The 14,116-nt window shown below is 46.1% G+C and overlaps 1 protein-coding gene and 1 long non-coding RNA gene across 2 annotated transcripts in view; one reads left to right on the forward strand and one right to left on the reverse strand.

The window, feature by feature from the left end:
• LOC149372722 (uncharacterized) overlaps positions 1-14,116 on the forward strand; it is a 273,432-nt gene that overhangs the window by 2,340 nt on the left and 256,976 nt on the right. The gene's annotated exons all lie outside the window — the stretch shown is intronic.
• Positions 1-14,116, reverse strand: part of LOC149372723 (alpha-tocopherol transfer protein-like) — a 19,597-nt gene continuing 5,481 nt past the window's right edge. The window contains exons 2-7 of the mRNA XM_089567266.1: positions 12,671-12,891; positions 9,396-9,545; positions 8,595-8,846; positions 4,202-4,395; positions 1,818-1,928; positions 1-1,034 (exon numbers count right to left, since the gene is read on the reverse strand). Coding sequence (XP_089423392.1) covers positions 843-1,034; positions 1,818-1,928; positions 4,202-4,395; positions 8,595-8,846; positions 9,396-9,545; positions 12,671-12,746 — 975 coding nt within the window. The 5' untranslated portion in view covers positions 12,747-12,891 and the 3' untranslated portion in view covers positions 1-842. The remainder of the gene's footprint in view (positions 1,035-1,817; positions 1,929-4,201; positions 4,396-8,594; positions 8,847-9,395; positions 9,546-12,670; positions 12,892-14,116) is intronic.

Here is a 14,116-nt window from a genome sequence, read left to right on the forward strand (position 1 = left end):
TACAAATGAAAGAACCACGAGTCCAGCGTTGCAAAAATTCCAGAGCAGTATTACAATTTCACAAGTGGACTTCTTGATCGAGATTTGAGCCTCAAAAGAACCCTTCGTGTGGAGCTGCAGCGCAGCATATCATGTAAACATCTGGTCCGTCATCACGCTGTGCAGAAACACGAACAACCATCCAGCACACAAACTTGTAATACCGCAAACGAACAGAGTATGACAGGTACGGCGGCATTTTCACCTGGCTTTCTTTTGCAGAAAAAGAAAGAAAACTTATAATGTTCGTCACTCTAACTAAATGTTCAAGGGAACATCCTCAACGGAAAAACCAAGCGTATCGAAACAAGCTTTATGTAAACAGTGGCATCCTGGCGCAAGTTCCTGAAATTATCTGCTTGGTGCGTAGGTTAGTGCTTTCTTACATGTCAGATCGAAAGTATGGGATCTCTGGTTTGTGATAGTGAAATAGGATTAATTTCAACAGCTGGGGTTCTTTTATCAGCGCTAACATTCTCAATGCTTCGGCGTTTTGGCACTCTGATCCCACCATAATGCTACAGCTGCGGCCGAGACAAAACCTGAGTGCCCAGCAGCTTAACGCCATATATGGAACCAACGCGGCGGAACACTAATGCATGGTGTAGAATGACGTCCTTGTGACATCTGAGAACACAAACATCATGGTGGGCGCTCAGTGCTCATTTGCTGCAGGGGCGCTAGTATAGCACTTACCATGACGTCACTGTAGAACATTTTTAAGAACTAGGGACTAGCATGGACACTATTTACATGGGTAATACATGCGAGACTTTAGGCGCAAAGCGCGGGTCGATCAATGGCTACACTTTGTTCTGTGCCGCTTCCCGGTAGCCGTAGGAGTTCCACTGTTGGAATGCTTCCTCTCGTGCCTTCAGCTCACTTTCTATGGCGTCATAGTCGTAGCTCTCGTGCGTACCACCGTACTCCTCCGGAATCAGGTCATCAGGAACAAGGCCGTGCAGCTTGTTGAGATCGTATCCAAGAAAGCGGAACTGAAAGCAACGTGCAAATTTCGAAGGGTCGCGGCTCTGTTTGACTGCGTCTTAACACAGCGTTTTTTTTTGCTTTCTTGCAGTCTTTGGTAGAGTGCACTGCCGGCTGAATTCTCCGTATCAATTCCTAAAACCAACGCTGACCCAATCCCGCCCAAACTACCATACCCCAAGCCTGTCTACCAATATCCTGTCCCTGCAAATGCCATCTCTACCCGCTACGCCTAGGGGTGATCTGGGCAGTCTCCCCGGTCCTGCTCTTATGGCTGCGGGTCGCTATAGTAGTAGCTATTCCCGTTTATTTTATTTCTCACTTTCGAGTGTGCAAAAGTCCGTTTCACCTTCGGGGCATGTTATATTCTTATTACAGCCGGCTTTCTAATTACAATGCGCAAATGGGCCATGGTGAGGTATTATTTTTTTAGTTACTTCTATACGCTTGAATATAACTGCTGTATTGTATGTTAGTTAATAGCGTGCGTCAAGTATTAGGCTCTGTTATTGTTCTTATGTATCACAGGATCAGTCATTGAGACAACTGTTGGGAGCTATTGCCTTTTCCAGTCCGATAAGCAAAGCAGTCCGATAAGCAAGCGAAAGCAAGCCTCAGCTTCTGCATGTCCAAACTGTTACAAAGCTAATGAATGAAGAGCCTAATTCTATCCCGGAACGCAGAGCCCATTTTACGTTAGCAAGAATTTTATGCCCATGAAAAAAATATATATATTTTGCGCAAGCAGCCGACATGCAGAACGGTGAAAATATGAAAGCTATGAATCTCACCCTTTTCACGAGTTTGTGCTTCAGAAACGGCTTTGCAATAGCAAACAAAAGATTAAATATTGCTGGATTGTTTATAACGTAGACTCCTTTGATCCTCAGAGGACAGCATTCCTACGGTGAAAAGAAAAGAAGAAAACACGGGTTAACGGTCTGTCGTTTATAGACCACAAGACGGAGAAGACATTCGGCGCCGCCATGTCAATAGCGTTGCGGCGAGGTACGGCTGGGGGTACGACGTGCTCAGTTACATTTCCGCACACTTTTCGTCACGAACTGGTTAGATGTTTGTGCTGAGTTAATTTTGCCTTTCAGAAAGATCGTGATGCATCTCGCGATAGCTGTTACAGGCACCGTGTCCACTACCCGAGTAAACGGCTTGGGTAAGCGCGTTCCATCTATTGATGCAGAAACACTGGTGCTGCTATTCCTGACCGCGGGATACTACGCCTTTCAGTGACGCAGTTACGTATTCGGTGCATGCGGTTGTTTCTTCTCTTAGTTTGTTATAGAAGAGTCAGTACTACTACTGTTGCATTTCTCGTTCATTGGCAGACCTTACAGTGAGCAATGTGTTTTTTTTTTTTTTCGCGGGATGGCATCTCAGAAAAATATTTTACAGCACACATCGAGAAAAACGTTGCCAAGCGGCAAGTGCAGAGACAAGGCATTTGCGCGGGTGCGCTAATGTGTCCATCTATTACCTCTCCAGGAGGCTAGAGTGAAAAAAGAGCATTAGATGAGCCTCGATGGAGTTACAGTGCATGCAATGTCTTTTCTTTGCAGCCCTCTCTTCCCTGGGTCCTTGTACCCTTGGGAGGCCGAAAAGTGTTGCGCATATGCATTCTTCCTGAACTATGCGATCCAACAAGAAAATTGACCGGCATCTGTGCGCCGATCATGACTTCAGTTCCATTCCTTTAGTCCAGCCAGGAATGTATTCAATATCATCGGACACATTTCAGTGCTGGTTTGTTTCATTCATGGAAACTGGTAAATTGGTTTTTGAGGAAAGGAAATGGCGCAGTATCTGTCTCACATATCTCGGCAGACACCTGAACCGCACCTTAAGGGAAGGGAGGAAGGTGGGAGTGAAAGAAGAAAGAGAGAAAGAGGTGCCGTAGTGGAGGTCGCCGGAATAATTTCGACCACCTGGGAATCTTTAACGTGCACTGACATCGCACAGCACACGGGCACCTCTTGCGTTTCGCCTCCATCGAAACGCGGCCGCCGCGGTCGGGTTCGAACCCGGGTACTCCGGCTCGGTAGACGAGCGCCTTACCAGTGAGCCACCGCGGCGGGTTCATGGAAATCTGCTAGCTGAATTTCGGGACTTATAACTAAACCCATAATCAAGATTCCCTTTGCAGATGCATATTAATTTCTCTGGCTGCCTCATTAAAAGTTGGAAGTGGTTGGTCCTACTCACTTTCTCGGGGTAATAAGCAGGTTCTGCTGCAAAAGTGGTAAAAACTATGCATCATTTTCGCATACAAATGCCGCGAGGCTGTTTATGCGCCGCTAAAAAATGCAAGTTCGAAAGCACATAGCAATTAAATTTTGGCTAGTGGGATTAGTCTAAAGGTAGGACTTATTCACTGGCACTGACGGCAAAAAAAAGCTTTGCAGCAATATCAGGTACTTTTTCTGAAACCCTCACATGAGAAATGTGTTTATTCGGTCATATGTCGTCCAATAAGGCTTATAGTACGTCGTCCACTTAAGCATGTGTGCGGATTCCACGCAACTAGGAAACCACACACATACGTCTTTACCTACACTTGCGGGGCGTTAAACATCTTTAACCAAACCTATTCCGACCTTTTAGAGGTGCATGCCGCGTAGGTTTGTGTAGATGTCGCCTCGCGCAGATAAGACGCATTGCTTATGGCAACGCCTTCGCTAGTTTATCACCAAGTTCTTGCGAGCGCAAATCAAAGGGAATAACTGCAGCATCACTATTTTCATATGCAAAGAAGCCATGCACTTGACTGAGCCGTTCGCGTAGCTGATGGATGCGGTGCTTCCTACTGCCTTCGCAGTGTGCGTCGAAATCTTTCGGAAAAACGCCAAATTTCATTGAAGACAATCATGAAGTCATCCCATCGTGAAACATTCAGAGAAATGTCGAAGAGCAAGCTCTATTTCCAAGCGTGGTCACCGGACAACTGTGGCCACAAGAGGGACAAAAAGAAACACACAGGCATAGCCAATTAAGGCATACATCAGTCTGCCCAAGAAGGCTTGAAATCTCTGGGAAGCATTGAGTATGACCTGACCCTGCCTCCACTGACGCCCAACGAATGTTCGCTTCGAGACACATGCGAGAGACAAGTCTTAACAGGGCAAACTCTCCGCCGTCTAGCAAAGTGACGTTTCCTACTTACTTGTACAAGCTTGATGAACTTCCTGATATTAGGAGGCGTGTAATGAGCCAAATGGTAGGGACCAAGGTTCTTTATATCTAACACGACCACGACGCCTGTTATCTGGAAGGCGTCCTTGAAGAGCATGTGCATAATGTGTAGTATGCCCACTCTGTAGAACTCATCCAACGAGCAAATGTTTGTGTTCCACGTGCCTGAAAAGATCGCAACGCGAGCATGTAACTCCCACAGAAATGCTTCACGACAAAAATTGTAACAACATTTAAAAAAAAAAACCACAGTATCTTTCAGACTGGAACAGCATTAAGGCGAGAAATGTAGTTTGTATCCCTTAGCGTGCGATACGTGAAAGCCACATAACCAACATCGTTTTTCATGCTGTGAATAGTAACGTTTTTTTTTTTCAGCCTCTAACTTGCAGCATGCGCTTTACTGCGGCTCCTAGGAGCTCGTTCTGATCGTCCCATACTCCAGTGAGCTGAGGTCTGGCCTTAAAATTAAAAGTCTGAACTCTCGATCTTTCTTTAGGCATTTGAGAAAGCTGAGCACAAGCTAAAATGCCTGCAACGTCTAAGACCACGCCTGCCCCCAATCTGCATTTCTCACGTTTAATTTCCCGCTACCTCTCTACCATGCCTCCCATCTTGGGAACTTGAATAACTGCTTCATGACACATTATGAACTTTCAAGCAGTTCCTCCTCTAGCAATTCAACGTCCATCTCTACTTAGACATCCACGTTTCAAAGAGCCGTTTCGTCGTGCCATTGTCCCGTTCCGGTAGCAACTGTGGCAGTGCGCTCCTGCTATACTGCAACCGCTCATGCATTCTACTCTTCTCGGCTCTGTAGACGACGTCGCTACTAAAAGGCATTTCAGTGATGCGAAGGTCTGAAACAGTGGTATCCCCTCAAGTAGAGCACTGCACGCGCTCGGCACGGTCCGCGGGCGGAACCGGACCTCGGCCGGGACTGTGCTGGGCCTAGACCGGCCCCTGCCTTGAAGTTACCGGCCACGCCCGGGCTCAGGACCGTACATGGAGAGGCTGTGTACGGCTTTCATTCATTATTGCAGTGTGAAGTACACTTGGGGGGCAGTAGCTGCGACACTAATGAAATAGGCCAGGTTGTTAGATGAGAAATAAAAAAACAGTGCTTTTTTCCTTAATTTTGGTGTGTTATCTATTTGCGTTTTCCTCACGCGAGAAATATTACGAACAATTCATTTTTTTAAAACTGTTACCCGGAACGTCTACAAAATGAATGAATCCCGGCGCTAAGACCATACCATTGGCTTCTTGATAAAGTACTAAGACTGCTTTTTTCTTGACGCGGAAGGAGAGAAAACTAATTTGCAGATCAGTTTTAATCAGTGCCACTCAACGTCACTTTTAATCAGGGTCCAAGTATCTTCGAACACGCACGCCTGGTCGTGTTGAACGATAAAGAGAAGGAGTTAAAAAGAAAAAGTGCAAAATCCAGCATCGTGCTGCACTATAGCGGCGCACTTAGGGCGTACTTGGAACGCCTGTCACACGGGTCATTTGGGCAGGTGCATTCGCCTCCTGAAGTACATAGTACCGCTACCGCTGACTTGGTTTGTTTCAGCTACCAGAGAGCACAGCCTATCGATTCTACCAAAAGCTAGTCCTCATCAGCTTTGTTTTGTTCTATCGCTCACGACTGGTCATATGAAGTGTAACAAGGACAGCAGGAGAAGGACTTCCGACCGTCTGCCTTCTCTTCTCCTCTACGAGAAGCGCCGTCGGAGGAGAGCATAATGGTTTACGACACTTCGAGTCTTCAGAGACATACCACACAATAAACAGATGCTCTTGTTTTTCGTCTCCATAAACACGCGGGTAGTGCAGGCATGAATTCAGCCCGCGAAATCATACTCATTAGCAAAATTAACGTATGTAATGGCTACGGCTTTGGGGAGGCTTCAATATTTTGACATCGCGTCCTGTTAAAAGTGACTGATTAAATGTCCAGAGGTAAGACAAAGTCTATATGCAACGCTTTACATTTGGCTGCCTGACTTCGGGGCTATTCACTTCGGGGCTATTCACAGACAAGGTCACTGTTCCGAAATCTGAGTGAGCGAACCCACCTTATCTTAATTCCGTGTTTACTGGACCAATTTTTCTCGTGTTATTGCAACTTGAGCGCCTTTACCGGCCGCTTCTCTACTTGTGTAGCAGGAGATTCCTTTCCTTTCTTTTTTTCCTTGCAGAATCGATCTCAATTGTGTAAGAAAAAAAAAAGGAATCGGGCACGTTCTTTCAGCAGTCCAAGAGTTAAATGGCTAATTAACTTCATATACGTTCATATACGTTTGACACATGGCTGCCTTGTAGTGTGGATGCGCTTTTAATTTATCATGACGAAGTATGCAATTTTATGTGTACGTTATCAGTCAAAACGACGTCAATATTTTGATAGCAAGAGCGCAGCCCTTTTAATCCTGCATTTTTTTCTGAGCGATGAGGCAATGCTTCATTTGAACTTTTTTTTTAGCTCTCGTTGAAGCACTGATATTTTTCACTCACTCTAGATACATTTCAGAGAACTGACGATATTTCAGCCCTCTATTGGGCTCATTCTTAGTCCTTACCGAATATTCATTTGCACGATGTGCGTCTAGAGAAGAAATCAAGCCCTGTATTTTGTGACAAATATCCTTTCTGCCTCATTCTTTTTTCTTTCTGTGAGAGATAGTTGCGAACTGGGACACCATGGAGTAAATCTTATAAATAGCCTATGTCATTCGCCCCCTCCAGTATTGAAGGCGGGAGAGGCCAATGGCAAAGAAAAAAAAGGTGATTTGCAAGAAGAATAGATTCAGGTACCGCTCCAGGGGGAGATTCTCGGTTTTAAAAACTAGTCATCTTTCTTTTTTTCTTATTCGCGGAAGAAAACAAAATTGCGGGTATTTAGAAACCGCATGGCTTCACTCGTGCGCTTAATCACGGTGATTATTTTTTCACCGCGTACGATTTGCAGGCCTTAACTCTTACTTTCTATCGAGTCATGATTATCGACCGATCTAGAAGAGCTTAGCTCGAATAGGTAGCCACACAAACGAAAAGCAAAGTTCTGAAAAAAGTATGTAGAAATATGGGAAAACGAAGCGAAGGTAAAGCCGCGGAAGGGCCTTAAGGGCCTCGATGGACTTAGAGAAAGGGTCGACCAGTCCTCAATATATGGTTTATAGATCTTCCTTCTGCAGCACAACAAAATTGTTCAATGGGCATCCAATAGAGAGCGTTTTTCAGTTCAGTTTACTTCTCTGCGAACAGACGCAAATAATATCCTAAGTAGCGCTGACGAAAGACAGACGCCATAAATCTCATGAACGCTTAGCCGCTCAGTACACTTGGGTTGGGTGCAAACCGACCTACGACGTGCAGCGCTTACTTGGATCAATTTATTAACTAGCTAGATTACTTCTCTGAGTGACAGTAACGAACTGGCTACCAGTGTGCCTGCCTCTTTTTTCTCGTTTACGCCATCCTAATAATTTAGTAAGAAGTTAGAACGCAAACATACACAACCGCAGGAATACGGCGCACATACTCAAGCGCTGACAACTGATTTTATTGCCAGAAGGTGACACCTTATACATATAGGGCGAAAAGATGAGTGAAAACGATGGGATACATACAAGGATTGATGACACAGTTAACTTAGAAGTACTCATGCGCAGACAAACAGGAGCATATCTCGCCAAATCAAGTTTGTGCAGTTTTCTCTTTTCATCCGTGAACTGTTAGCCGCTTCAAAAGAGTCAGTCTCTTGATCAGTCCGGTGTCATCAATCTTTGTTATGTATCTTTCCCATCCTTTTCATGCTTGTTCTTGCGTTATATAAGGTGTCACTTGGCGGTTGTGTGCGGGTGCTGTCTCCCTGTGGTTGTGAGTGTCTGCGCTACGACTGTTTACTAAATCATTATGCACCAACTAGCCCGAAAAGAAGTTTTAATGTCATCCTAACGAAGCTAAAGGACAGCTTGAAGGAGTGACGTTAATTTTTTTACAGAGGCACCTCGACTCCCAATTGTGCAGAAGATGAGAGATCCATTTTTCCGGCACCAACATTGTCCCTAAGTGCTAAGCAAGCCATATCATCATTAGCAAGAATAAATAAATTATGAGCACGCACTGTGACGTGAAATGGCACTTCTCCAAAAGATGGTGGAGTTTGTGTAGCAAGCCATGCGCATATATATTTACTTCTTGATTTCTGTTCACTTTTTTTTTGCTTTGCGAAAATAATTCTCTGATAAGATTCGAATACAGCTAGTATACGTGAACTTCAGCGCTCTGATAGCAACCACAGTATATTCATTGCCACTGCGAGTCGAGACACGAAACAGGTAATTCAATTACCTTACCCAAATTCAGCATGAACACTGGGCGCCCTTTTGGGTCCGTCTTGCTAGACACAGTCACCAGGTGATGCTGCCGGCAGACGGCATAGAAGGGTACGCTGTGCAGACTGAGTGCATCAAACATATCCGGATTTTCTCTTCGCGCCTTGAAGTACGTCTTCACAGTTCTGAAAGCGCACGGGACGTCGTACTTCCGAGCTCGTAGAAAAATTAGTAGACTGGCTTCGTCCGTGGTGAAATGGAGTGAAGGTTCGTCTGATGAATGCAGAAAAGTCACAAAGCAAACACTTTGAAACATTGTCAACTTAAGTGCTGGAGTCAGCCACACTGCTGGAAACACTATCCACCTATTTAGAGGAGAAGCATGCCGAGCGCACAGCCGCCGCCCTAAAATTTCTATGCTTGGTCCTCTCTTAATGTTCAGAAACTCGAGAAATCTGATTTCATTGTTTGCGCTATTAAAGTGGCTATTTTCATTGCAATTTAACTTTTGTAGTGTTGTTGTTTCACTAGAACGGAGCGGATATCCGCAAGCAGCTTACGCAGAGAACTCAGTTTTGTCCATTTATCGTTTCAACTAAGCTCTCAGTGGGTCAAAACTAAAACCAATTTACGGCTGGCAGCCATGTCGGAAACCACTCATGTTAAATAGTGCGGAGAGAGATTAATTTACGTTGAAACTTTCGCTACAACCGCCAGACTCCAAGAATCTCCACTCTCGCCATTTTGTGTACGGGGGTACAGTTTAATTTTCCCGGCAATTACCTTCTTACGGTGTGGCAGTAACAAGCTTTATGGGCTTACCTGAAATGAGTTGGCGTAGTTGCTTTAGAGCCTGTTGTCTTACGACGGTCGTCTCTCCAAGTTCTTGGTGCGCGAGATTCCTTAGGCACTCAGGCAGTCCATCGACTACTACACCTTCCTGACTTCTCATGTTGCTCATCGTAGTGGCGCCTTTTATGGTGGAAAGCATATACAGTCGGAAAAAGTGCAGAGCAAAACAATACAACTGCACAGATAACTAAGCTTATACCTATAATGAGGCACAACACTACACCTCCGAGTGAAACGAGTTCTTAGTGAAAAGCCATCAAGAAATACTTCTCCCTCTTCAATCATTCCTTACTTTTCTGTTTAGTTCAGCAAATGGGCCTGCTATTTTCATAATCAATATTAGCGGAGGATGTCATTAACACGCGAGTGGGTTAGCGAACAAATGCGCGTTAATGACATCCTAGTCGAAATCAAGAGGAAGAAAGGGGCTTGGGAACGGGATGTAATGCGAAGGCGAGATAACCTCTGGTCCTTAATGGTAACGGAGTGTATTCCAAGAGAAGGCAAGCGTAGCAGCGGGCGGCAGCAAGTTAGGTGGGAGGATGAGATTAATGCTGAATTCCAATGGCAGATCGGGACCACTCCGTCGGTTCGCGTACGGAGCACGTAGGAGCGCGTCGCTTCGCCACCTCCCATTTTGCGATTGGAATGCGAGTGCTCCCTCGGGAGAACTTGGTGCATCAAGTTTGGGAGCGCGACGCCAGCGACTCAGCAGTAGTAGTAGAAAACATTTATTATTTACCCCCAGAGGAGCGGACGTGCTAGCTTGGTGTGCAAGTGCGACGGGAGTTGCGCGAGGCGCAATCTTCGCGTTGACAGACGCCGTCTCGGCGAAGCAAAAAGGAGGCAGTACGAAGGCCGTAATGTAAAAAAAACAAAAAACAAAGCGTATGTACAGGATGATCCACTCTTACCGTGAACACGCGAGTATGCGGCCGCGGTCTTCGGAGCGCCAGTGAGCCTGTCCATACCGTTCACGAAAGAAGTGGCAGACGACGCGCAGGTAAATCGCTCACTGCTCGATTTTCCAGCCTTGCGATTGCGAGACGCAAGTCGCTGAACCGATCAGCGAGACAGTCGAGCTTTCGGCAACGACGCCGCCCGCGGACACGCCGAGCGACGAACTGCGCTGTTCCCTGGCTGCCGTAGTCGTCGCTAAGCCTAACTGTTTCACATCGATGCCGCAGCTGAGGGCGCGCGTCACCGTTTTACTGTGTTCCTCGTCTCATAATAAAATAAAGACATGATCGATTTCTGCGACGCCTTCAACAGTGGAGCTAGCAGAAAACAGGCCAGCCGCACTGGGCATTAGGAAGAAATTTGCTTGTTTCGCAGTTATCACTTCTACCAGCAACTCGGTATTGACCAACGATCCTCAAAAATGATTCATTTTTGACATTTTTGTACTCCAGGGCTTGGTATGAACGCGAACAAAGAATATTAGCGCATTTTTCTGACGCCGGCGGCAGGCATACAGGCCGGCAGCTTCACACTCGCTGTCCGTTTCAGACGAATCTTCACTGCTGGACTCTGAGCTTTCAGTGCCCGAGTCAGAACTGTCACTTCCATGAAGCAAAACTAGTGCCGCACCGCGCGAAGCAAGAACATTGCCGTCCATTGTTGACAACAAAGTGCCCGGCTGTCCCGGCTCGCCCGGCTCACCACGTAGCGACGACTAAAGCCCCTGAAAATTTCCAGGGGCTTTAGCGACGACAGGAAGGAAGCGGCCGCTGCCGATCGCGACAGGAAGCAGACGCGGCGGAAAAGAAAACGTCACGCGAGGTTCCGGTCAAATCCGCCGATTTCGGCGGATCAAGTATCGCTGCTCCATGGAGCGATCCGGGATTTACGTCTCATCCCGATCTGCCATTGGAACATACAACTCGCGCTCCTATTTTACCATTGGAATACGATTGATCCAAACCGAGCAGAAAAACTTGATCCCGATCTGCCATTGGAATTCAACTTAAGAAATTTGAGGGGATACGGTGGCCGCTGCTCGCAAAGGACACGGTTAATTTGAGAGACATAGGAGATGACTTTGCCCTGCAGTGGGCGTTAGGCAGATGATGATGATATACTCATATTTAATGTTTTATATGTGGATACCACATATATAAGAATTGCAGAGCAGTTCACTATAAGAAAAATTTTTGCAGCTAGCTTCTTCGCATTCATTTATGTCTAACGGCGCAGATATTTTGAAGTTATTTATGGCAAAATAACACAAGGCCTCTAAGGTAGCCGACAGCTCCAATACCATTAAGTCTGTCTTTTATTCGCACATTGACTGTAAAACTTACAACTCTTGTCCTTATGCAATAGCTTCCTAATTCGAAGCAAGTATTTATCATGCGAAATATTTATCATATGATTGATCACATGTGTTCCGATTTTTTTATGGATGGGCTTTTCTCAAGATCTTGTTGGCCCATTTTCAGCCCAAAAATTGTGGCTTGATGTTATCTCTGCTGGAGAAGTAAACACTCATTGTCCAGGTTTTTGCAGCACTTTCTGCAGTCTATCTTATCTAATCTGTAACTCCACACGCAAGAGTACTTCAGATAGCAAACATTTCTGACAAGTTGTGCTCTTATTGCCGGACGAAAACAATACGTCGTTTTCTATACTCATTACTTCTCCGCCACATTTTTTTTTGTTTTTAGTAATATTAGCTGTCAATACTGACATCCACAAATTTAATGAATATACAGTCTTCCTGCAGTCCAAACTGGATTTTTAACGCGTTGTACAAGGCTGCACAAAACTTATTTGATGACTGTTTTCAATCCCAATCTGAGATCACCAGGCTAAGCAGCGCCAAATCCCTCCCTGCGGGACATGTCTACAGCGTTACTAAAATTATTCCACGAATTGTTGCTCTTCTAGCACATGATGATGAGCTCATTAAGCAAAGAATCAATGCGACCTGTCGTATGCTCCCTAACGACTTACCTACCGCATTACTTGCAATGGGTCTGCGAGGACATTAAGTGGACCGGGGGAAGACTGCTATAAATAAAATTATCTCCCTTTCGCTGCTAGAGACAGCGCGGAAAGCGTACATCGGTAAGCTCTACGACACTCCTTGAGACGCCACATAGAAAGCGCTCCTGCTATCCATGCTCATAGCATGCAACATATGAAACAAAACCGGCGTTCAAAACTGATTTTTATCTTTAAAATGGCTCGTTTAAACAGACCTCGATTTTTTTTTAAGCTCGAGAAAGATAACATGGACTTACCCTCACTATCCCTATGACAACGTGTATGTTCGGGGGACGGCTCCACGGTCCACTCCACTGGCAACGTCGATGGCATCCCAACGCCGCAGCACCGTGCTCGGTTCAGATTGTCGATCCACTCGCGCAGCTGTGTTCGGCTGTAAGTCTGCACGCCTACCAACGACCCGCTTGCCTTGCTACGTGACTGCCTCGACCCGCGTCGACGGGGCAGTGGTTGTTGTCTGCGTATCGAAAAAAAATACGGAAAAGAAATGCAGCCAGCGCTGCTCTCCTGCCGCGGCCTTGGTATCAACCTCCCTCCCCCTCACTGTCGTTGCGCAAGTCTCGCTCCGATGTATCAGCTTCCGCTCGAGAACTGCAAACAGCGACGCTACAAGCTTATCAATCTCCGTTTCGTAACTTCCTTCGCCGTAACGGGGTAAGAAAAACAACCTCATTTTAGCTTACTTTTCCGCGATGAATTGAGTGCACTGAGCAAGGTAAAGTGCCCTAATGGCCGCTAAGGTAATACGGAAGTGTAAGAACGCGCGAAAGGTTGTATGATGGGCAACACGTGCTTGCGTAATCACCTAAACTCTGCATGCGCTGCTTAACCATTCAGATTATGTTGCTGAGTCGTCGAGACTGAAAACGGGAAATTTACCCTTTAGACCGCTCGCTTAGGCATGCATGGTTTGCTTCTGACTTTAACATTCTTTCTCAGGCACGCACTACGCAAGGACACCTCAGCAACCAGGATTTCCAAATACTGGAGCGCATGCTTGGCTGCCTCGGTGTGATTAAGCATACGAAAAAAAATGCTAGCAGTCTGTGGTGGCATGTGAGGTTTACCGCTCCGACCCGTTGCATGCAAGACCATCAGAGACAGAGTGGTTGAGGTCTCTGGATTAAGTTAGACCAACTGGGTTTCTTTAATGTGCGCTGACATCGCAGATCACTAGGGTATCTTTTCATTTTACTCTATTGAAATTATGCAGCTGACGTGTGCGGGATTCTGATCCGTGTCCTATAGGCTTAGCAGCCCAATGCTACAGCCACTGGGCCATTGCATGTGCCGGAAGAAAAATAAATATATTAATAAAACAAGCAGTTAGTTCCTCGGCTCTATTTACTGGGCACTGTCGACTTTCCCTTTCATGAACATCGTCCGAGGTTGCAGGAAGGTTATCAAGTCGGTATAATGACTTTCCTGAAGAGAGCGATCGCCTCCCCGCCCTGCCATTGCGGCAAGTGGGTGCTAGCCTGAAAGAGGCTGTATGTTTTTTAACGCCGACCGTCACATACGCACGCGCGGCGGAGAAGGTTATCACTTGGCCTTGTACAACTTCGCTCACGGGCGTTCACCCGCATTTCTATGTTTTTGACGCCACAGCTGCCGCGGGCAGCTGTCCTTTTTGCTTCATGGTCAACGCGTGTGACTTCGGACTGAAGCAATTTAGTTTTGGA

Source organism: Amblyomma mixtum, chromosome 1 (genome assembly GCF_055824585.1).
Source record: "Amblyomma mixtum isolate Tamu chromosome 1, ASM5582458v1, whole genome shotgun sequence".
NCBI lineage: Eukaryota > Metazoa > Arthropoda > Arachnida > Ixodida > Ixodidae > Amblyomma > Amblyomma mixtum.